Here is a 24272-nt window from a genome sequence, read left to right as displayed (position 1 = left end):
CAATGCAAATTAGCTTTCCAACTCCTAATTCTTAGCGTGACATTTTGAATTAACCCTTTCATCTCCATTATTGCTACATTGAAACAACCTGATTCCTTTTCATGTTTAAAGGAGAGTGTTTCTTCCATTTCTTTTCACATTTCTGTTCATGATTGGTTGGTTTGTTGCATGGTTGGTTGGAGTAAATTTCCACCATGGTGTTGATCTGTTGTGACTTGCCAAGTAGAACAGAGTAACTCAACTACTAATTAATAAATTAGACAATTGATTTAGGCATTAATGTTCTGCATTAATTATGCATTGCCTGTTGAAAATCGCAAATAGTGCCTTACCCCGCAGAGTCACATCCAACAATGATCTTAGTTTATGTACTATGATTAAAGTTTTCATCCCCCATTATCACAGTTAAAATTATTGACAAGAATTACAGCATCAATTGTGTGTGATTTAATCACAGAAAGTATTTATAATTTCACTACATTAAATAGGTCCATCCAGCATTAACTCTGCTTTGTAGAGGAATATGTCCTCATAGAGGATAGAATATTCCTAGGGCAGAATATTCCTGCTTCTGGTTTAGGATAGAATATTCCTAGGACAGAATGCTCCTGCTTCTGGTTTAGGATAGAATATTCCTAGGACAGAATCCTGCTTCTGCTTTAGCCTTACCATGCAATTGCTTACCTGAAGTACAAACTTCAAGACGGAAAACCTTCTTTAATAACTTGAGGGCGCGAAAAACGCAGGCTCGCCTGTGAGAATTGGAGGTTCCCACTAAAATCCTGCAAGAAGTTACCTAAAAATCCGCACGGGCAGCGGCTGCGAGCGCGGCGAAGCCCAGCCCAGCCCAGCCCGTGGCCGGCGGCGGCGCTCGGGCCGGGCGTTAACGCGTCGCGCTCCGCCCCGCCCCGGGGCCATCTCCGCGAGGCGGAGCGGAGAGGAGCCGCCTCCCGGCACCGCCTCCCGGCCCCCCGGCACCGCCTCCCGGCCCCCGGCACCGCCTCCCGGCCCCCCGGCACCGCCTCCCGGCACCGCCTCCCGGCCCCCGGCACCGCCTCCCGGCCCCCCGGCACCGCCTCCCGGCCCCCCGGCACCGCCTCCCGGCCCCCCGGCACCGCCTCCCGGCCCCCCGGCACCGCCTCCCGGCACCGCCTCCCGGCCCCCGGCACCGCCTCCCGGCCCCCCGGCACCGCCTCCCGGCACCGCCTCCCGGCCCCCCGGCACCGCCTCCCGGCGCCCGGGCATGGAGGACGCGCACCGGGCCGCCCGGCTGGCCGCCTCCTGCCTCCGCACGCCGCTCGACCCGCGCACACGGGCTCCCGCCGCGCTCTACGAGCGGGGACCGCCGCCCGCCGCCGCGCAGGTACCGCGGGCACGGCCGAGGGGCTGCTGGGCACCGGGGGACGGGGGCTCCGCCTGAAGCTGCTCTGCAGAGGGGTCACACGCGCAGACACACACACACACAGACACAGACACACACACACACACAGACACAGACACACACACACACACACAGACACACACAGACACACAGACACGCACACACAGACACGCACACACAGACACGCACACGCACACACACGCGGGGGACACCTGGCAGATGGCCCGGCCGCAGCGCCGATCCTTTAATAGGCTTGTGGCAGCGCGGCGTCTGGAGACCAGATGTAGGAACTGGCCTGGCCTGCCCTGCCCAGGAAAGGGGAAAGGGCTGGCTGGCATCGTTCCGCGGGTCGAGAAAAGGAGCTTGGCTCCTACACGCCGGTGGCAGCAGCAGGTTCGGGGAGATGGAGTGTGCTGGCGCTGGGGCTTCTGTGTGGAAAAGTAGTCCTCTAATTTTTTTTTTTTTTTTTTTTTTTTTTTTTTTTTTTTTTTGGTAAAGAAACTGGCCCATGACTTTTTAAAACATGCTGCTTAGAACAAAATGAAGCTTTTGTGATGCTGACTAACCTGGCTTTAATAACTTCTCTGACTTGTGGTGTAAGCTTTAAAAATGCTTAAAGAGTATTCACTGCACACAGCTGCAAACTGACAATCAGTATTGGAAATATAAGCTGCACAGAATCCCTGTCATTTCACAGTAAGTTATGGAAATGGAATAAACATTTATGCACCGCATCTGTAATTACTTCTTTTCAGACTGGTTATGGAACTAGGAGGCAGAGAAGGTTCTGTTTGCTTGTAAAGAAAGGCATTTTTAGAGCTGCATAGTAATCAAGGAAAAATTACACTTTACAAAATAGTTAATTTTTTTCTTTTGGTAACTCCTTTTGATTATATTTCCTGTTATAAACATTGATTACAGGGCAGACTTGGGAATTTTTACAGGCTTTAAATAGGACCCTTAGGATAAAAATTAATATGCAACAAGAACATTCCATGTACTTCTACATTAACATTTGTATACAGGTATCTCTGTGTAACTTTAGCAATCCTTAGACTTAATTAGAATAAACCAATATTAAGAACCTTGTTCCCCTTCCTTCTAGCAGAAAAAAAATTATGAACATCTCTTCTAGGATGGCTTCGACTTGGATTCAAATACTAACAGAGAGCAGGCCTCCCCTCCAAAGAGAGACTGTGACACGTGGATAGACTTTTCCAAAATGTACAATTCAAATCAAGAGTATTACTTGAAGCTGGAAGAGTTGAAGAATGCCCACATGGAGACAATGGCAAAACTGGAAAGTATGTATCAAAACAAACTCTATTTAAAAGGAGTACAAGCCTTGGATAAAAGAAATGACACCTCTCCAAAGTGCTGTAGGTAAGTTTGGGGGCAGTTCAGTTTTTTAGCTGAAGATTCCCAAATGCTTTGCAGGCAGCTGTGTTTCTGGGCTGGAAAGTGTTCCACTCCCCAACACTCATAACCAGATAATCAGAGAAAAGTCAGTTTTGAAGATAAAACCACTCATTTCCTTGCTAGTGGTCTGTGAGTTTTAGAGATGCGTGTGCAGCAGGGATTGGGCAGCACATTTAGGAAAGCACAGGGCCTTTCCCAAGTCAGGAAGTGCTGACTTGGTGACCAGCACTAAAACCAGGATCTGCTTTGAGTGCCCTGTGTGCTGCTCTTTTCCCTTCTCTTGCCCCTCAGCCACTTGTTTTTGTTTCTAGTTATGATTCCTTAGAGTGGAAGTCACCAGCTTTGCATCAATGTTGGACTGGCTCAAACCAAGGGTTTTTTTCTCCCTCTTTATTTTCAAGGCCAACTTGGGACAAGAGTTCATATCAGCCTCTTAACCTGCACAAATCCTTTTCAGACTCAGACTTAAGTGATCCCTTGGGCTCGAGCGTATCGGACACGTCTGATGAAGAATTAGTGTTTGAAGAAAACTGCAGCGGAGCTGGATCATCCTTATTTGCTAAGCAGCAGATTGAAAAAATGTGGGATGGCTTCTGCCTGGAAGACTACATTTCCCATGCCAAGCACAGCTTGCCCAGCTCACCAGCCTGCAGGAAGGGGCACAAGAAAGAGAAAGTGTGGTCCCCCAGAGTCACCGTGCCCAAGCCCTTCCAGATGACCATCAGAGAAGCTCAGAAGAAAGAGCAGAATGTCAAATCCAAGTCACAGATTGAGCTGGAAAATCACTTACTGAAGAAGCAGCTGGAGGAGGAAGCAGAGTGTCAGAAAAAGTTCCGAGCCAATCCCGTGCCCGCCGCCGTCTTCCTGCCGCTCTACCACGACATTGTGCAGCGGAACGAGGAGCGCAGGAGGTCTGTGAGGGAGAGGAGCAAGCTCAAGCTCCTGGCTACCCAAAAGCCCTTTAAATTCATTGAGCGAGAGAGGCAAAGGCATGAAGCCAGGAAAATGCAGTTAAAAGACCTTTCCCTGCCTGAAAATAAAACTAAAGTGTTCAGAGCGAAACCAGTCCCAAAATGTGTTTATAGTCCAGATTTCCGTGACAAGGTAAAGGAGGAGGAGCTCTGCAGGGAAATCAGGATCAGGATGAGAGCTGAGGAGCTGCTACAAAATTCATCTGTACCCAACAGCAGACTGGCCTTAAAAGAGACCAACAAAAAGAAGAAACACAAGAGCACTGAAGCAAAGCGAATGGAACACAAGCTCAAGATCAAATCGAGCATTCCCGATTTTGAACTCCTACATGAGAAATTCCAGAAACGCCTCCTGCAACAAAAAAAATTAAAACCCCTCACAGTCTGTGAGCCTTTCGACCTCTGTACTTCATACATTCCCTCAAAAAAGGACAAGATCTTGAAGGACATGCAAGAGGATGAGGAAAAATTGAAGGAAACAAGGTGGCCATTTGCCTCTCCAAGACGGAAGCCTCAGATGGGGCAGTCAGGGGCAAACCCACATCTCCTGGGCGAAGGAAAATCCAAACCTCCCAAAACCACAGAATCCACGAGACGACGGCTGCAAGCCCTGAGGTGACTGCTTGGAGATGCTTGACTTTATGTATACTTGAAAAGTAGATTTTTTTTTTTAATTACTATGTATTTGGTATTTTATTTGGTATTATTTTTGGTATTTCTCAATATGTAGTTAATTCTTCCACGCAGCGAATCTAGGATTTCATTTGTTAATATAAGGGCTTATAATATAAATCTTAAAATATTTAAATATAGGACTTAATTAGTATTTATTATTGTTAAATTTATAATTGTTAAATTTATTATTGTTAATAGTGCATTTTTGTCACCATGTCTCTAAGAAGAAGACAAATGACACTGGTTTCCCAGGATATCCTGAATCCCTTGAAATGGCACATACGTTGTGTCCTCTCATAGCAACCCTGTTTTTCTCTTTGGAATCATCTTTGCCAAAGCTTCCTTTGAAGTCTTGCTCTAGATTTAAACTGAATTCAGCCTTAGTTTATTTTCCCCACCAGGAATTCCCTTGAGGAAAAGAGAAAGGTGGAAGAACAACAAAAAAGGAACAGAAACAAGCAGAAACAAAGAATGAAAAAATTCCAGAAAATTGTGATGGCTCGGGCTGAGGCCAGTGACCCACATCAGAGCCTAGCTCAGATGTCTAAAACCAGATTAAAAACATTCAGGTATTTTGTTGCATTCCCCTGAATCCTGAACACCTCTTTCAACAATGAGAAGGAGAGGTTTGGGATTGCACTGTATGTTAAACATACAGTGTGTTAAAAAAAAAGCACAGTCTAAGTTTAGATACTTACACGTGGTAAATTAAACATGGTGCAAGCAGCTGGTGAAAAAGTGGCCAAATTTAGCATTTCGACTGGGAAATTTTTGCCAACCTGTATTGAGCTCACAATATAAAAATATATAGCATATAGAAATATATATATACCACATTAGATTATTATGGATTCAGTAACAGGAGAGTCCTGTGTTTTCTCCATTGATATATCAATTAAAGAGGAAAAGGTTATAAAAATCAAAAGGAAAGGGAACAGTGTGGATACAGAATATCCTTACAGAGCTGGTGTGGGTACCATTTTGATGCAGCAGTGGACATTTCACAATTCACTCCTTTGTCCCAGCAGGTCCCCACTGAAGAGGGAAACAAAAGTGGGAATACTTGAACTTCACAGTGTAACAGCAGTGAGTGAGGAGGCTGCTTGGTGCTCAGGAATAATGGAATCCAAGGTTCCCTGCAGTAGAGATGCAATGCAGAGAGTCTGTGTATGACTGAGCACACAGAAGAGCACAAGGGCCTTCTTGGAGTGCTGTAAGCTGCCACTCCAGATGCCTCCAGCTCTGACACAGCTCTAACCCCAGGACTGCTGCTTGGCCTCGTGGCTGGGGCTAGTTTAACCCTTTCTGCTTTTCTAATCCTAAGAAAAATAAATCCTGTCTGAACAAGTCTTTAGTGAAGTTTGTGATCTGGCCTGGCACAATGGTACTGCTGCAGTGTTGTCAATGTAAGGTGCTGTTATGTGGGGATGGTGAGAGACACTGAGTGCTCTGCCCCTGTTGCTTCATGCCTGGGCAGGATTCTTGTGCAGCAAGCACAAATCCTAATTTGCAGTAACCTGGCATACTGTTAGTAACAGGAGCTTTATAATCCATGTGTCCTCGAGCATGTGATCTGCTGACTCTGGGACAGAAGCAGAAAACAGCTGGAGTCAGAGTAGGTGAAGAATTAAAGAGATCCAGTAGGTGATTGTAGATGTGATTTGGGTTTGTTCAACAGCAAATTTCACACTACAGTGTTCAGCTTAATCAGATGTCAGGAGAGTAAAATGCTGGGTCTCTGGGTGTAAAATGCTGCTGTTGCAAAGCAAGATCACTTCCCTGGTGCAGGTGTTGAACCTGATAATGCTCATTTCAGCACAGCTGGAATGTGTCGCACTGGCACGGTCTGTCAGTGGCAGACAGACAGACATTCAAAGCAAACCTTGGAAGTTGATTTCCCAGCATGGTGAGGAATTCAGAGATGGTCAGGGGGAGAGGCTGGAGGAAACAGAGGTGTAAAAGGTCCCCCTTGATCTCATCCTTGCCCTGAAGTACCTGACCTGCAATGCCAGATGTACCCAGTACAGAGGCACATCACTGACCTGCCTGTCCCACTCTGAGGAAGGGCTACAACCCATTCCACCTGGATTATCAAATGCTCCCTGTGATCCCAGAGATCATTCCAGTTATGAATCAACAGTTTCATTACCCTGCTCTATTGATTGGGCCCTTGACAAACCAACTCAGGAAAAAAGTGTTCTGTGATCTAGAGCGTGGCCACCTCTCTTGGGTGATCAACTGCTAAAGTAGCAAGATGCTTAACATCAGACTTGAAAAGTACAGATTTTTATTTAATGCACTTAATTTCCTGTGGTGTATTCTGTTTAATTTTGCTTAGAACAACTGGAAGATCTGTATAAAATCAGCATGTAAAAACCCCTAAATATCCACATTTCTTTTACCAAAAAACTTTAAGAATCCAAACTCGGCCTCTGTTTAAATCCAGTGGCCAGGACCTGCCTCTGCTTAGCCAAAGTGACTCCTTCAGAGATGAATTGTTCAGTACCTCTAATGTATCTTGAAGTATAACAACATTTAATTTGTTATGAGCAATTTAACTACTGTGGAAAATGACTCCTTGCACTATAAATTAATAATGATTTCTCTTGTACTCTGCTCCCCTTAGGAACAACGAGAAGCAGAGAAAGCAGGAATATTTGCAAGAATTGCAAGAAATGGAAGAAAGAGTAAAACAAATGCCATTGCTTTTTGAAAGAGTTGCTCAGGTTGCCTTGTTTCTGAACTACTAATTAATCTTGACTGATACCAAATAAGACATTTGTGGTGTGACATTTTTAGAAGATACTTCAAAAGCACTTTTCAGGGCAGTCTTTCTCCATTTCAATCTCTGTTGCCCCATCTCCATGTAAATATCAGTCATTTTTGAGATGTGCTTGCACAGGGAACAGAGAACTGTTGTAAATGTGTCTGGATCAGCTACAACATGAGTAAATCTGACCACAACCAAGCATTGCTGGTACAGAAAAGTAAAATCTGGTATTAAATTTTCAAGTGGTGTTTTGCCATTCTTACCTTCAGTGAATAATCATTGCCACTTGTCAGCAGCAATTAATGAATCAGAGGATTAATATAAATAAGAGTATCAAAAGCCAGGCATTTAATGCATTAGATAACATTTAACCATTGTGGTTTTTCTACAGAAAAATGCCAGAATAGCTGCAGAAAAGTATTATTCAAACAGACTGAGAGCACTGGGGATCTGCCCAGAGTTTGTTTCAAAGAAAGGAGGAGCAGCCAAATCACTGCAGTTCTCCACTGCTGGAGATTTTACCTCCAGTGCTGGCAGAGCAAGGTACAGATGACAGAAAGCTTTTTCTTTTTACCCATTACATATCTAACGATTAGAAAATTTTCCTTGTGTAGATTTAAGGGTTTTATGATTTTCAGTATTTTCCAGGGAACTATTTGACTATGTGGTATGTTAACATTAGTATGTATTTTTGATTATTTTTCCTGAATTAAATATTATTTCATAAAACAGAGGAGAACTGCTCAACCAAACTGGTTATGTTATGCAATGCAGTTCAAAGGAAAAAAGAAGAAAAACATTCCTTCTTTGTTCCTTTCATCCGAAAATCTGGCAGGTTGCTGTAAGTCACTACCTTTATGTTTTAAAATTTTTAAGTGAACTTTATTAAAATAGTTTTTCGTATCTATTGGGTTTTTTGATTTAAAAGGAAGCAGAAATTTAAAGAAAAAAATCAGAATATATAATACTATTGAGTTACTTTTTAGCATAAAGAAGGTGTGTCCCCCCTTCCCTTTCCTTCCCTTTTCCTTCCCCCCAGCCAAGGCTACCAGGCTTTGTCCTGGGTTACATAAAGGTAGAAAGCATCTTCTCAGAGAATAAAACCCCACATGCAATTTGTCTTTTCAGAATCACCAAGGTTAAAATGAAAAAAAGGGGATCCTTTGAGGAAGCAGCTGGTGACAGTCCCCAGTCTGAGCAGTCCTGGGAGGAGGAGGAGGAGGAAAAGAAGGGAAAACGTGTCAAAACCTCCACCCCAGATGAGCAGTGCAGTGACCTGGAGGATGGGGGTGAGGCCAGAGCCAGCCCTGATGTCCTTGAGCCTGAATGGGAGGAGGAGGAGGAGGAAGCCAGTGCAGACCTGACACTTGGCCATTCCCAGGAGGAAGAGGAGGAGGAAGAGGAATCAAAGGCAGGCCCATTGCTTGGTCATTCCCAGGAGGAGAAGGAGGAGGAGGAAGAGGAGGAAGAAGCAAAAGCAGGCGCATCTCTGGACCATTCCCAGGAGGAGGAAGAGGAGGAGGAAGCCAAGGCAAGCCCATCCCACGGCCATTCCCAGGAGGAGGAGGAGGAGCATGAGTCCAGACCCAGCTCCCAGTCTGACAGGCCCCATGAGCATGAGGAGGAAGCTCAGTCTGAGCCCGAAGCTGAGGGTGCCTTCCAGTATGAGGATGAGGAGTATGAGAGTGATGATTCTGAGGAGGGGGCCAGTGATGAGGAAGGGCACTGACAGGAAGGGCTGGGACTCAGGAACCTCTTACACTGCTGGCTGTGCTTTTTGAAGCACTTTTTGTATTTACAATGTTGCTTCCTCTAGAAACCATCCTCTCCTGTTCATAGTTATCACAACACCAAGCAGGTTATGTTCTTTTTATTTTGGGGAAAAAGCTATTACCTTTTACAGCTGCTCCAGATGAAGAGAATAACAAAAGAATTCAAATTCTTGAAGAAAATACTCAAAGCCATCCCTGTTTTGAAATTAATTATGGTCTCATGTAGAATTCACAAGGCTTCTCTAATGGCAGCAAGCAAAACATTTGCCTGGGCTTGGCAGATTATGGGCACTTTAAAGATCAAGATATATTATTAACAATTATATCAGACACCAGAAAAAAACTTGGTGCTTTGCTACACATCCAAAATTCCATATTTTTACTTCTTAGTTTGTGAATTTTTACTTCTTAGTTTAGGAGACCTGCCAGTGCAAGAATTCTGTTTGTTTTCCAGTAAGAAAGCTCAAGTTGCTAGTTTTCACCTAGAAAATAATTTAGTATTTCTGTATTACTCTTCTTTGTTGCACTCTTCTGTGACATGAGTGCACCTCTATTCTCAAAATGAGCTGCAACCTCATTGTTTAATAATAAATTAATAAATTACACAGTGTGCTGTGTAACTGCTGAGGGCTCATACGCAGCTCTTCCCATGGGCTGGCAAAGCTATGGCAGATTTTGGAGCAGGAATTGCCATTTTATCCCTGGAAAAGGGGAGAAATTTTACCTCAGGTAACTCCAGTTGTATGAAACTATGCAAGGAAATGCTTTAATACCTCTTCTTATACACTGGCTACTCAGGATTTCAACTACTCCACAAAACACTCTCCAAAAATGTTTGGGATTTGGATATTTTCTTATATCTGTAGTACCTTCCCCTACTATTACTGACTTTCTTGCAAAAAAAAAATTGTCATTATTTTTTCCTCTTTATTTTGTTAGACAGTTTCTCTATGTTTGGAAGTTTTTTAAGCATTCTTACTTTTATTTATTTTGCAAATGTGAACATAACTAATGTGAATTTGAAACTTTTTTTAAACTTGAATAAAATATCTGTGAAATTATTAATCCTTGCTTCACAAGGAAGTTTACTTGTGGTTGTCAATATTCTGTAACTCTGAAGAGTTGTACAATTACCAGTCAGATATGATGGGACTTGGCCCTTTAGGAAATCAAATCCTTTTCTGAAAAAGGCAGAGGACCTCTAAATTATGGGATTTTTCTCAGATTAGTTGAAGTGATTTCAAAGGAAAAAAAAGAAGTCAAATCTGTTTCTAAGATTTAACAGCACTCACCTAAGTATTCTAAAAGAACAAATAATTATTGAACTACTGAGAAAGGGATTAAAAATACCTCTAAAATTACTCTGAACATAGAGAAAGTAGCAAAGCCAATGTTTTTTAAGGTTTTAAAATGCGTTGGGAATCTGTATAATTCAGATTGAGTTTGTCACTGATTTTTTAAATATTTTAAATACAAACTTTAATAATTACAAAATTAGGAAACATGATAAACATTCTATAACCAGGAAGTGTTAGGACAGATTTTGGAGGTTATGCCTCAGTTTTTTTTAGCATTTCTGGAAAAGAAAAACAGAATATTGTGGCCTAAGTAGATCAAATTGATTAAGGTTTCCCAAGATTTCCAGGAAGCATTTCTAGGACATAAAGTGCTAGCAAAATATCTTAAAAAAAACCTACCTTTTTATAGGAAAAGAAAGATCCTCATGAATGGGTATTAAAGGAACCATTTATGGAAATCACTTGGAGCAACAGACTTTTTAGACAGGGAGGATAATGAGATTTAAGTCAAAAAAGCTGTTCAGAAATTGCATTAGAAACAAATGGATAAACATTCCAATAAGGAATTAAAAAGCAAAGAAAAATCAGAGATGGCAGAATAGAAACAAAGACAGACAGGTCAGGGTGAATGAAATTCATGAAGCAGTAAAAAATATTTTAAACAAAGACGAGTCATGTACACCAGTCAGGAGATGAAAAATAGTCTGGCCTAAAAACCAAGTCATGGTTTGACCTCTATTTTTTTTTTTTTTTCAGTGAGGATGATTTAAATGTAGACAATCCAGAATAACTAATAGGATGAGAGCACTGGGAAAAAAAAAAAAAAACCAAAAAAAAAACCAAACAAAACCAAACCTATATTTAAAGAAAAAAACCCCAATAACTTCAACATGAAAATCGAAATCCAAAGGTGATGTAATAGATGCATTTTAAGGCACGAAGCTCATTAAAGGAGAAATACTGATGAGTTATGCTTTCAGGGAAGCCACCTAGCAGGAGGGAGAGGAATAGGAAAGTTTCTCACAGATTATTGAATATTCTGTCTTTAATATTATAACTAATGGCCACAGCACAAAAGTAGGAACATGTTCAAAAATTTGCAAAGAAAATGAGAAAGGTGTATCTGAAAAAAGGGATTTAAAATACAACATGGGAGGAAGGGGGTAACTTTGCATGTGAACTGTAGTATGAAATAATTTCGAAGTGCAAGAATAGTGCTCCTATATAATAATTATATTTCTATTCTGAAATAAGAAGCCAGAAGTTTGGGATATTGTGCTTTTTGAAGCACTTTTTGTATTTACAGTGTATCTTCCTCTAGAAACCATCCCCTCCTGTTCATAGTTATCACAACACCAAGCAGGTTATGTTCTTTTTTCCTTTGAGGAAAAAGATATTATTACATCATTACCTTTTACAGCAGATCCAGATGAAGAGAACAACAAAATAATTCAAATTCTTGAAGAAAATACTCAAAGCCATCCCTGTTTTGGAATTAATTATGGTCTCATGCAGAATTTTCAAGGCTTCTCTAATGGCAGCAAACAAAACATTTGCCTGAGCTTGGCAGACTATAGGCACCCTAAAGATCAAGATATATTACTAATTATTTCTGACAGTGTGTCTTTCCCATTGGCCACAAGCTGAAGTCAAACATGAGTTTTGTATAGCGAATACATTTGTCCAGGAATACTGTTTAGTTCATTATTACAAGATATGACAGCTGTTGGCTTACAAACATTAAACTGATGAAATAATATAAATTATATAAAATGAGATGAAATTAAAAATAGTTTGGTGTCTGTCCTTATCCTTCAGTGGAATTATAGTTTTACATCTTTTCTGGTAATTACTTGGCTTTAGGGGAAGAAAAAACCAAACCTACAAACAAAAACCTTTGCATACTCCAGCAAAACTCAAAATTGCTTATTTCTTCAGTAGAATTCCAGGAATTTGAGGAATGAACTAAGAACTCACAAAGAGTATCAGAAAAATTCCTGATAATAAAATCCCAGCAGTCAGCTGGAGCAGAGAAGTCAGGGGTCCCAGGGCTAAGGCATGAAGAGGGTGGGAGGGGGTGAAGGTCAGCAGGTGACAGGGAGGTGACAGGGCCAGCAGGACATCCCCCAGCAGCTGTGGGAGCCATGATCCCTGTCCCACGGAACTACATCCCAGGATTATTGTCCCATCCAGTGGGACAATCCCCCCACAGGCTCAGGGGCTGTAGCACAGAGGAAGCAGATGTCAACAGGCCAGAAATACTCTTGTTTTCTCATCATTAACACCATGAGATCAGGTTTAATTTCGCGACCACAAACACCATGGAAGCCAGCTGTGAACAAGACTGAAAACAAAATTATTTGCACCTGCACAGCTCCAAACTTGCTACTAATAGTCAGTGCTCAGTGCCATAAGCAGATTACACAATAGTTAGGAAGGTGACAAAAAGAAGGTTAGTGAGATTAGGCAGGTTGCTGATTAACTGTAGCAACCAAGCTACCAAAGCAGCCTGGAAATTCTGGTTGCCAGGATAATGAACTGATACAAACCACATTATTCAGATTATTTCAGACACAGCTTTCCACACTTGTAGGTGTACCTTGTTCTCAGGTTAACTTGCTGTACTTTTTAATGTGCCTCCCATGCCATCCCACATTTTTCTAAGATGGGTGAAAGACACACAGAGTATGCTTGCAATAAGTAGTAAAAGCAAACAATCAAAAAATCAGCTTTTGGTGTGTGTCATTCTTTAAGATCTGCTCTGGGGGGTTCCATCCTGTAACAACTTCATCCCCAAGGTACTGGAATTGCCAAGGGCACCATCCCAGCTACTCCAGCAATGAGCTCTCAGATCAGCCCCACAAACAGTTGTGTGTGAGGCAACAGCACTCGAAAAGGACCAGTTTGGGGTTCTGAAGTCTGAGTCTTCTAACCAAAAATGCAACAGCAAACATTGCTCAGCAGAATTCCAGCCCAGTGCTGCAGTTCATCTGACTGACACACAGGGGCTGCTCATGCAAAATATCCACTCCTAACACACACCTACCCATGGGTTCATAAAATCTGTGATGCAGCAGAACCGTGAGACTTGCCGGGGCAGTGAGAGTTCCTGTATCCTTTGCTTGTTAAGCAGACTCAGTTTATCCCTGGTGAAGCCTTCCTTCTCCTGGTGCTCTGTTAATGCTGATTTAACTGGGGCCTAGCGAGCTGAGGCTGAGTTGAACTCTGCTCTTGGAGATCACTGGGTACCTGTTTGCCTGCTCCAGCTTGTTCCTGACCCTGAGAACTGGCACACAGCCCCTCCTGTTCCCACAGCTCCCTCTCCTCCCTTTCCCACTGAAAGGCAGCTCACTGTTGCCCAGAAAAAGCCCTCAGTTTCCAACCAGCCACACAACTCCTGGGTAATATTCAACTTTGTGTAAAAGGTAACTAGGAAAAAGCTGTTCAGGTTTATGCAGCAGTCAGTTCTCTCTCAGACACCTCACAGGCAGCACCACAGCCAGCTCAGCTCTCTGCCTTCCCACCCTCATGCAGAGCCAGAAACTACAAAATGTGGAAAATCCCAAAATCCCATTTGAGGGCACCCAGTTGAACTCTGCACTGGTAACCTGTGACTGCACTTGATTTAACACTAAATGAAAATCAAGTTCACCCTGGAAGATGGTTCTGGGGAATAGTACTCTTTTTGAGTCAGAGTTGCCATGTCCCAAAAGAATTTCCATTCCCAGCTTCTGCTGGCAGCTGAAGGGGCAGGGAAACCAAGTGGGGAACATCCAGGACCTTCCAGCACTGTCCCTGCTTTCCATCACATTCTCACAAGTCTTGTATCTCGACAAAGAAAGCTCTACAAAGTCTGCAAAAAGCTTTGAACTCCTCAGGCAAAAGACATTCTGGAAGGGATAGGTATTAGGATAAAAGAGCCAAGTCTGTAGATGAGATGCCTGAAGGTCTCTCAGAGCAGAGCACAAAATTATCCAAAGAAGCTGCACATCCCAATTTGTCCACTTACACAAATCATCCTGCAATAACCAGGTAGTTTCCATGATGGGGTTGGATTTGGGGATTTTTCTTTAAATATTAGATTTATCAGAGCATCAGTAAAACACATTTTCTAAACAATGGCACATAGATGCTGAAAATCTGCTTCCCTTTTATTTGTTATTTGTGCTTCATCCTAACTCACTGCCTCAGTCTCCTTTCATACGTCACCCACTCAACACAAGCCTCCAGCTCTGCTGTTTCCTTCAGTCATCATGCTGCAAAATAATGGAAAATATCATAGCCTGATAAATTACTTGTAATTTGTGCATTAATGGCTGTGGATACATAAATGAGAACAAAGGGCAGAGGCAGAAGAATGTACTTGGTAAAGTACCTGTGAATTCTTTTATACTTTACCAATGTCTGCTCTCAAAGAACTGTTTGAAAGGAATTAAGTTTGTTTCAGGTGACAGGGAGCAGTCCCTCTCCTTTCTCCTGGCTACTTACTGTTGAACAGGGTCCAAGGTTTGTAAAGTCCAGACCAAAAAGTCCTTCTGAGCATCCAGTAACTCTACTGAGCTTGCTGAAGTAGTAGAAATAATCCCAGGAAAACACTCCAGAGCACAACAGAAGTTCTTTCCAGCCATTTTGGTGAGGATTAGTGGATGCAGAAGGGGAGGGAAGATCAGATGACTGCTAATAAAGATGGAGAAGCAAAGAATGAGAGGAGCTGTTCATTTGTCTCAGTGAGAACACACAAGCACAGCCCAAGTGTGCTTTTCTTTTTTTTTTTCTGCTTCATGTACATAAATCAGTTCTCAAATGCACCCAGGGATGTGACAATCATTTCCCCCAGACTTCTGTTTTAAGCCTAGCACACGTTTTTGGTGGTTATTTTGGAACTATGACAGTCTTTCAGGGTTTTTATTTGTTTGGGTTATGGCTTTTTGGAGAGAGTGAGTGGGGGGTTGTGTAAGGGTTTGGGGTTTTTTTTAGAACTTCCTGCAGCATATTCTCTTTGGACTCTGTATCCCAGACAATTTGCTGCAGAACATCTACTTATATCCCAGTCACACAAAGAACAATCACAACAAGAAGTATTGTACTCTCTGCTATAAACACTGGTAGAACAAAATAGTAAGATTAAGGGGGAAATAGTTAAAAATAGAACTCCTTTCCTTACAAAGGAAATAACATGATTTTCACCCCAGCTTCTCTTGTCATTGTTACAACAATGGTTCATTTTAGGCCGTATCTGGCTGCACTTGGAATCAGGAAACCCTGGCACAAATGTGCTACAGCAGCTTGTGCTTTGTTTGCACTGAATGCCTGGGCCAACACTGCAGGTTTCAAGTGACTTGCTGGAGGTTAACAGAGCTGTTCCAGGGGTAACATTTTCCTGGAGCAAAATTCCAACCATATCCCAGTGCTCCAGAGCACTGGAAACTGCAGGACAGGAAAGTGAGGGTGACTTGTTGCAGCATCTCAGCTCTCTGGATAAACTTGGCCATTTTGCACTGGGGCAGGTGTTTAGTGGCCAACTGCTGATCGGGCCTGGATCCCAGCTTCAGAAAAGAGGGATGTGTGACATAAAAGCACTTAACAGCACATTTCCAAGCATTTATTCCCAGGAAGATCCCTACCATTGACTTTGCAGGAAGTACAACTGAGTTCTCAGGACCTGACCTGTTAAATACTGGGTTTTTTTTTTTTCATCTATCCATTCCCCTTAGCCTCAGATCAGACTTGTAACCTGCTAACTGACATCCCTGGAGAACATGGAAGCATTGGGATATCTTATCTACATCCCCAGAATTCATCTTCACTGCCACCACCAATATAGTGTTTCTCTTCAGACCACAACAAACACAAAATTCATGCTGAGGCTGCTTGCTTCTTTCCTAACTAATAAGATCCTTTGATATTCCTGTTATTTTTCCCAGTAAAAAGCTAAAAAAGCCATTTCAGGCTGTTTTCAATATCAACAGACAGTAAGGGAATGCCTCTACTTCTGCAACATTAGTGCTGCAAAATCTGCCCTCTTTTCCCATTCCATCCTTTCCAGTACAGGAAACAAACAACAAGTCACCTTTCTTTTATATATTTCAGAAGTCAAACCACCTCAGAGGGAGCACAGGATCTGGAGAGCAAACCGCTCCATCCTGGCATCACACATCCACATTTCCTCTGATAAGCAGCTTCTCATTTTCTAGAATAAAAATTTCTCCTTTTTTTCCTTTTCTTTGAGCTTGGATTTTTAACTCTTCCATTTTTGAAGAACATCTGGCTGCATTTCATGTTGTTCCTCTGGGTTTGCACCTCCTCTCCATCCAGAATCCCTTCCAGACAGGCTCTTGAGTCCTCCAATTTAATTAATACTCTGCCCTGGGAAGGGGGAAAGACACCACCTGATAAATGTTCATTTGAAAAACAGCTTAAATGTTTTCTGCTCAGCCTCAGGAGTCTGAACAATCATTTGAAAAAGTGAGGTGGGAAGTCTGGTCCTTGTCAGAGAAGTGGGTGCTTTGACAGAAACAGGGAACAGCATCTCACCCACATCTTCCTCAGGACTCATTTTAAACAGTGAAAATAAATGTTATAGCTGGGCATGTTCCACAAGGAAAACACCAGAGTCCCCACCAGCAGTAGAAATTTGCTATATTGAAGCTGTACATTATCTTGTCAGCATGCAGAGCTCTTCCTCAGCCACTCCATTAATGTTAATGAAATCCCATCTGTGTTTCCCCATCCCTGGGTCTGCCCAAGTGCACTGCTGATTCCATTCTGAGGCAGCAAGATGCTGGCAGCCACAGCACTCACCCTTCTCCAGCTGTGTGGGAGATAGAACAGATTCATCTTTCTCCACATCTGCAGCAAAGTTTCATGCTCAGGGCTCTCTGCCTCTCAGCTGAGGCTGCTGGAGACTGTAGCTCTTCACTTCTGGTCTCTCCATTAGGATTCCTTCCCAATTTCCCTCTTCCCCAGAGCTGTAGGGGAATAATCTGGCCAAGAGAATGCTCTTAAGACTATGATGCTTGGTCTTCCTGCTGGGATGATTTACGAGCATCTTCAAACCTCTGGAATAATTTAAATTTTTTAAAAAATTAAACCATGTTTAAAAAACCCAAGACTGACTTCACACTCACTCCAACAACTCCCTTAAGGAATTCCAAAGACTGGAATTCACCTGCACTGGAGTTTCTCCCAGCTGCTTAATCACATCAGAGTTCTGGCAAATGCTTCCCAGGCAAGGGGAGCCTGGAGTTCATTCCAATGTGGGGATCCCCACGAAGACATAAAACTCATCAGCTTCTGAACAAATGAAATTTGTGGTCAGAGACAAAAATAACATCAGGGAGTGGCCAAGATTGGTTGCTTTCATTCTTTCCATGTATTTGGGTGATGGAAGAAATTAGAATAGAGTGGTGTGCTGCTTAAGTGACCAGAAGTGAAGAGACTTTGGGGGCAATCAGTTGTTCTCACAACTGATGTTCCAAAGCACTGGTGAGCAGTGACTGTACACTGACAGCACTGGGGAAAAAACACCACTTTTTTTCACCCCTTCCACCAAAAAGTAAAGCTACAGGTCAGAGTCACCTTATCAGGACAGCAGATGCATTAAGCAGAGGTAGGAATCAATCCAGTCAATAAAGGAATTGATACCTGCCTATAGTTAGAAAATGCCTTTTACAGAACAGGCTGTTCTTCTGGATCATTGAGAAATGGCAGAGTTTTATTAAGTTTCTGAACACACAGCTATATGTATAATTGATATGGTCTCACTGCCAGACATCTAGAGTGTTTTAGGATTTTAAATGTTCTGTACTTTTGCTGTTTCCTTCTTGAGAATGGGTCTAACAGTTATGGGGAGGAGACATGGAAAAGAGCTAGGAATATTCTCTATAGTGAGCAGGGGGCTGGTATACAAAGTTTAAGGTGGTGGATACAGTGACTACTTGGAATCCACTGAGCAGGAAAATAGGATTCAGGTTTCTCTTTCTGACCCACTATGGGGTGGCAGGACAGTGACTTTCTGCTTCTTCATCCTAAAGTAGAAATAATATCCATCCACATTCCCAATACTCACTGAGGTTTCTGGGCAGACAGCCTTGCACATGTAGAGTACTCTGGAAAAATGCAAACTGGATTTCTTTAGGATCAAGCCCACCAAGAAATGCCTCCCAACCACAAGGGGGAAGTTGGTCCCAAGGACTAAAGGGCTATTCCAAAGTAAATCCCTTGAAACACGGACAGACCATCCCCTCTCCTGACTGCTACACCTCAAGGAGGTGCAGGGAAAGCCCGGGAATAGACACAGCACAGTGATAAAGAGGAAGACACAGTGGGGATAAAAATGCTTAAACTTTATGCTGTTTACTTGTTATTCTCTTTTTGAGAAGTCCAAAGAGGGCACCAGCTGTGCAAAAAGACTTACTTGGTGTGATGAATAAAATACTTTCTTAAGGATGTAAAAGCTCACAAACATTCCAAGAAGGAATATCTAACTTTCACTTCACCTATTCCTTGAACAGATATTTTCTTAAGATGGGATTCACAGCACGAGACAAACTCAGTGGTATTATTCAAGTAATCAGTCTTCTCAGCAGGTCAAATAAATAATGTTACCACTGATGTCATTAAGAAGTGAAAATGTTGGCAAGCTGCCATGTTAATTCTCTGAAATTATCTATAAAAACGTAAAAGATACCTAGCAGATATAATCCATACCATTAATACTATATTCTCTTAACCCTTTACCTCATCTCAAAAATAATTAAAAAGTGGGATTTTTGAAGTGGGTAACTAATTTGGGTTTTTTTCCAGCTCAGTCTCTCTCTAATACTATCAAAAATTAAACTTCTAAACACACAATCTTAAAACTCTTAACTTATGCAGTAAAATGGTTTCTCTAAGAAACATTCAGAGAATAACAGAAGAAGCAATGATTTTTTTTCTCTTTTATATATCAACAGATAGTAGGTATAAAAGCAGAAAAGGAAATATAACTCTTAATTTTTGAGGAGAAGATGAAGGAAACACTCGGATTTTTGTAAGAGATGAATATGGGCCCCAGAAGCAAAACAAAATCAAATTAATAAGCACCAGCAGAATGAAAATGAATTTTTATGCAGTCTTGCTCCTCATGAGTAACAAACAGTCTCAAAATTACTTTGGTGTTACAGAGCTTATAAAAATCTCATTTTGCACCAGTTAAAGTCAGGAAGAGCAGTTTGAAATGAACAGAATTTCATTTTTCAGATGCAACTCAAGCTGCATGTCAGCACATACCCCTGCTTCCTATTTCTAGGAAGAACTAAAGGCAGATTCACCAGCCACCATTCAATTACAATTAATATAATGGCCAAAACTTTGGTTTTATTACCTTTCTTTCATTTGAATTTCCAAATAATCTCTTTTTTCTCTCTTGGATATTTCTGAGAATAAAGTGCAGAGTTTTTCTTCAGTGAAAACAGAAATAGCAGAAGATCAATACAGGTTTTCATCAGAAGAATAAAAACAAAATCCAATATGTCTCATGGAACCATAATTTATACTCTCCACAGAGGTGATTTTCTATTGGTGAAGTCAGTAAGACTTTCTTCATGAATAAGTTTTAGTTAGGAATTGGGTGAAGTCACCTGGAAACACCACCTGTCCATCACAAATCTACGAGTTTTCACAATTTGCCATAAAAACATTGCCAGGAGCATGGAAAAAGACCAAAGCATTATGCCTGACAAGCACTACATTGAAATAGGAAGGTCTCCATAGTTTGATTTTTGGTCCATCTCACTTTACTGACACACCTTTGCACTCAGAAGACGTGATAAAGAGAAAGGGAGCTGAAAATATTGAGAGATGTAAGTTTTGATACTGACAATGACAGTTCAACATCATTTCAGGGAATACAGAGTAAGACACTTGCACTCTTCTCACATCCCTTCCAGGGGGTGTCTCAGATGAAAAACACCCCGATGGCAGCAGTAATGGTTACATCAGAAATGCCAGGATTAGGACACTGGGAAAACCACGTGGAGCTGAGAATGCTGAAGTATATGGAGAAGTAGAAGTGATCTCATTATTTCTACAGCACTTCCTAGAAAAGCTTTAGGTAGCCCAAGGAATTGAGCACTTCAATAGAGAAGAGTGTTTTGTCAGGATCATCAAGTGGATCATTATCCAAGAACCAAGTTCTGCTTCCTCAATTAGGAGATCCCAAATGCTCTTGTATTCCATGGGACTGCTCCTGACAGCATCCTGAGCCAGATGGGCTCCTGCTCACTTCTGTCCAGAAAAGATGCCAAGTGAAAAGGTTCTGGAACCTTAATCCAAATTCTCATTGCTGTATGGAAGAGGTTTGCATATGATAAAATCATCAGGATTAGTCACACTACATGACCACTGAGGACAAATCTGTGCTTGGAATTACAGTGCAAAAATATTTCCCAAAAGTTTATAATCTAGGTGGTTAAGGCAGAAAAAGTTACATTCTTATGAAACACAAGCCTTACAGGCACACTATCATATAGTTAAATAATGACCTAGCCTTTATTCCAAACTGATTTTATCAGTGTTTTTACCTTTTACTTCAGAAAAACTCTACAGTGTGACTAATTCCCCCAGGGAAAAACAAAAATAATTAAGAACAGTCCCTCTCAATAGAAACAGTACCTCTTAATCAATGCTTTAATGCTTTATTAAAACTGCTGCTATTAGGGCAATGGCAAAGCCCAGATTCACACCTTACCCACAGGTCTCCTGATGGCTTTGAGCAAACAAACAAAAATACATCCTTTGGGCCGGCAATATCCTCTGTCAAACACTGAGGTGTTAAAATTGTATCAGTAATTTTCTGTCTGGCTGCCAAGATCTAGGTGTAATTTAGACCTATGTGAAATTAAGGAATCTGAATAAATTAAATTAAGGATACACAAGGTACAGTTCCACAATTAAGAAGGAAATTAATACACCTAATATTTATAATATAATATAAAGAATTTCTACCGTCAGAGGTATAAAGCTTGGAATTTCCTTGAATAAAAATTCCTAACTCTCTCAAACTTGCATCCTCAACAAAAACAGAAAAAAAATATACGTAAACATCCCAGCCAAATGAGTATTGAATCTTAATCCAATATAATATAACACTAATTTGTAAAAGGCCAGTTCTCAGCTAACTAGGCATGTGCCTTTGATTAGATTTATTTTATCACCTATATTTAGAAGAATCACTTTTCTCATCAGTCTGGACTTCAGGAAATCACTTCAAACGAGGAGCTGGTTAAAGTGGAGACAAGAATATCCCTGTAGGATGAGACACATGAGCCAGGGAAGAGAAAAACTGGAAAGCATTAGGCTAAAGGAAGGCTGAAATTGATTTCATTTAATAACCTTTGAAATGAACACTGGAGAGAGGGAGAACACAAAGGAAAGCAGGAGTCCTAATGGCACAGGTCTGGGAACACTCAGAGCTGGATGGTAGCAGCTGCTCTTCACACTGTTGGCTGCTAATTTATTTGGATCAGAACAAAGTCATGAGAAAATAACATAAGCCACAATTCCTTCTGAGATGAATTGATAGCTTTTTTAACAGCATGTAGATGTCTCCCAAAACACCAAGCTCTACTTTCTATAAACTCCCACTGATTGTATGGAAGCAGACATTTTAAAAGGCCACAAAAATGCCTTACAGGTCACCAGTTATGAGGAGCTAGATGTATTTCTTATATTTTTTCATGGTGAAATAAATCTGAACACGTGGCAGCCTGAAGGCTGGTGCTCCTGGACACTACAACAAAATCACTTGAGTACAAATCCTGCCCCTAGAAATGAAACAAAAGTCAGTGTTTCTGAAGTCCTACCCAGACCCAGTTATTAAGGCAGTGTTAAATGACACCATAAAGGAGCTCCCTTCGATAGCTGATATTCCTGATTGCAGCAGCACTGCAGCCAAAGTATGATTTCAGTGTTCAGAGCAATCACTGCTTTTCTGGAAGGATAGTGTCAAAACACAGACAAACCAAATTGGTGTTTAAAAAAGGAGAAGAAACCATCACTCCAGCCCACCTGGGAAGAAGAACACGGGGCAACAGATGAGCCACAATCACTCCTGACATAAAAGGAGAGAGATCCACTGACTTCAGGAAATTCATCCCAATGTTCCTGCATGTTGCAGATTAAAATGACACACTTCACAATCTGGTAGAGGTGAAATAAGGCTAAAGGCACAAAAACTGATGGAACATATTCATTTATGGCAATTCATTATTTTCACTACAAGTATGTTTGTAGATGCTAAAAATCAAGACTGCGGCAGCTACTCAAACAGGTCAATCTGCTAAAAAAGATGGCCACTTCTGTAGAGATAAGAAAGAACATATGGGCCTTATTGCTAGCTAAGGGTCTCTTTTAAAACAATTTTCCTCAATCTGATTTGCCTCACAATTACCCTAAATCCTGCCATGATTACTCTCATGGAGCATTCACAGAATTTGGCTTCCCTTGAAGATGCATTTTTTCCCTTCCCCTGGTGACCGACTTCATTATTGATTTTTGGGTAATCCCTGCAGTTACTAGAGAAAGGTTTTGGCAAGTTTCCCTGAGGCTGCAGACTCCATTACCTTATCAACAGAACATCCTTTCTCCCTGAGCCCCCAGCGTGGGCCCTGCCTGTTTCCCTGGGCACACTCTGTGCAGGGACCAGCAGGGAGAACATTCAATATCCTCTCCCTGGCCAACAAGAAAAGCCACAGCTGCCAGCCCCAGCAAACCTGGCCTGGAGAGGGGCCTGGCTGGACACAGAACATGAAGAAATCTGCTTTCCCACAGCAAAGCTGCTGGCAGAAATTTGGCCCACTTCATCCTCTCCTTATTGGAGGGAGATCAGACTTATTTGAAAGACCCTTTTAGCCAATGCAGATTGTGATCAGGAAAGTACTGTCATTAACATTAACACCTCTGACACAAGAGGTTGTGTCAGAGAAGGGGAGGTTCTTTTGTCAGAGAAAGAACAGACTGAATATTCTATTAACAAATCACTCCTCTGAAGACAGGCTGTCAGCATGTAAATTGCATTCTGAGATCTGAGTGGCTAAACTGAGAATAAAAGCTTAAAGAACTTTCTTTGAGTTAATATAAAATTTAGAACTAATACCTGACTAGAACTGCCTGTGTGAACAGCCACTATGGTTAAAGTATTTATTTTATTGTAGTTTGTAGGGTTGTTTTTGGTTTTGTTTGGTTGTTGTTTGGGGTTTTTTAATTGAGAAGAACATCAGCTGTGGATTTTTTTTGTTTGGTTGGTTTTCTTAAGGCTGAGTAGGAAGAACTGAATTACCGATTTGGATAGACAAATCACAGAAACATAGTCATAAAATGCTATGGGTTGGAAGGGACCTCAAAGATCATTGACTTCCAACCCCTCAAACTTTCCTCCAAGTGAATGCAAGATCTCAAAAGTCACAAAGGAAATACAAGAATGCCAAGACCTATTAAACAGAACTAAAACATTTGTTTTTCCTTTTATTTTTGGAATTGGCTATCCTGTTGAGAAGAGGGGTGAAGAGAGGGAGAGAGGGTGAAGGTGTACAGAGCTCCTCTGAGGAAGAGCTGTGCCTTGTGCCCAAAACTGGGTAAGAGCTCCTTTAAAAGGCGCTGTGCTGTCCTTGGCGTCCAGCTGCCACTCAGGAGAAGGGACAGAAACGCTCAGGGTGCCAAATTCTCCCCTCCCTCCCTCCCTCCCAGCCGAGCACTCGGGAGATGCGCTGACAGAAGCTGCAGCCGTGGCCCCGAGCCAGCCCTGGGAAGGAGCGGGAGCTCGGCCGGCAGGGCTGCCAGGGCTGCCAGGGCTGCCAGGGCCGGCAGGGCTGCCAGGGCTGCCAGGGCTGCCAGGGCTGCCAGGGCCGGCAGGGCTGCCAGGGCCGGCAGGGCTGCCAGGGCCGGCAGGGCCGGCAGGGCTGCCAGGGCCGGCAGGGCTGCCAGGGCCGGCAGGGCTGCCAGGGCTGC

The 24272-nt window shown here is 42.2% G+C and overlaps 1 protein-coding gene and 1 long non-coding RNA gene across 9 annotated transcripts; one reads left to right on the top strand and one right to left on the bottom strand.

The window, feature by feature from the left end:
• Window positions 1-1235: 1235 nt before the first annotated feature.
• Window positions 1236-10067, top strand: FAM161A (FAM161 centrosomal protein A). 8 transcript variants are annotated; one of them, XM_085576993.1, is made up of 7 exons: window positions 1236-1363; window positions 2517-2764; window positions 3258-4386; window positions 4848-5015; window positions 7073-7172; window positions 7608-7759; window positions 8345-10067. In XM_085576993.1, exons 2-7 carry the CDS (start codon window positions 2740-2742, stop codon window positions 8943-8945), a joined length of 2175 nt encoding a protein of 724 aa, XP_085433119.1. In that variant the 5' UTR covers window positions 1236-1363; window positions 2517-2739; the 3' UTR covers window positions 8946-10067. The 8 variants fall into 8 exon arrangements, with proteins under 8 accessions (XP_085433119.1, XP_085433114.1, XP_085433118.1 ...); XM_085576988.1 differs by having other exon boundaries at window positions 3202-4386; XM_085576992.1 differs by having other exon boundaries at window positions 2490-2764; window positions 3202-4386.
• Window positions 3717-23235, bottom strand: LOC146768002 (uncharacterized). Its single transcript, XR_014954423.1, has 2 exons — window positions 17088-23235; window positions 3717-16652 (listed from the first exon to the last, which is right to left on the bottom strand). It is a non-coding gene; the product is annotated as an uncharacterized LOC146768002 (long non-coding RNA).
• Window positions 23236-24272: the final 1037 nt, after the last annotated feature.

This window comes from Lonchura striata, chromosome 3, assembly GCF_050655825.1.
Source record: "Lonchura striata isolate lonStrDom1 chromosome 3, ASM5065582v1, whole genome shotgun sequence".
Taxonomy (NCBI): domain Eukaryota; kingdom Metazoa; phylum Chordata; class Aves; order Passeriformes; family Estrildidae; genus Lonchura; species Lonchura striata.
Note: the sequence above shows the minus strand (reverse complement) of the source record. Positions and strands in the feature narration are given on the sequence as shown.

What these genes read in the sequence shown, in the direction of transcription:
- FAM161A (XM_085576986.1), top strand. Translation starts at nt 1,601, where the DNA reads ATGGCCCGGCCGCAGCGCCGATCCTTTAATAGGCTTGTGGCAGCGCGG. An exon ending in CGACGGCTGCAAGCCCTGAG is followed by an intron (nt 4,387 to 4,847) that starts GTGACTGCTTGG and finishes TTTCCCCACCAG; the next exon opens with GAATTCCCTTGAGGAAAAGA. An exon ending in TTTTTGAAAGAGTTGCTCAG is followed by an intron (nt 7,173 to 7,607) that starts GTTGCCTTGTTT and finishes GTTTTTCTACAG; the next exon opens with AAAAATGCCAGAATAGCTGC.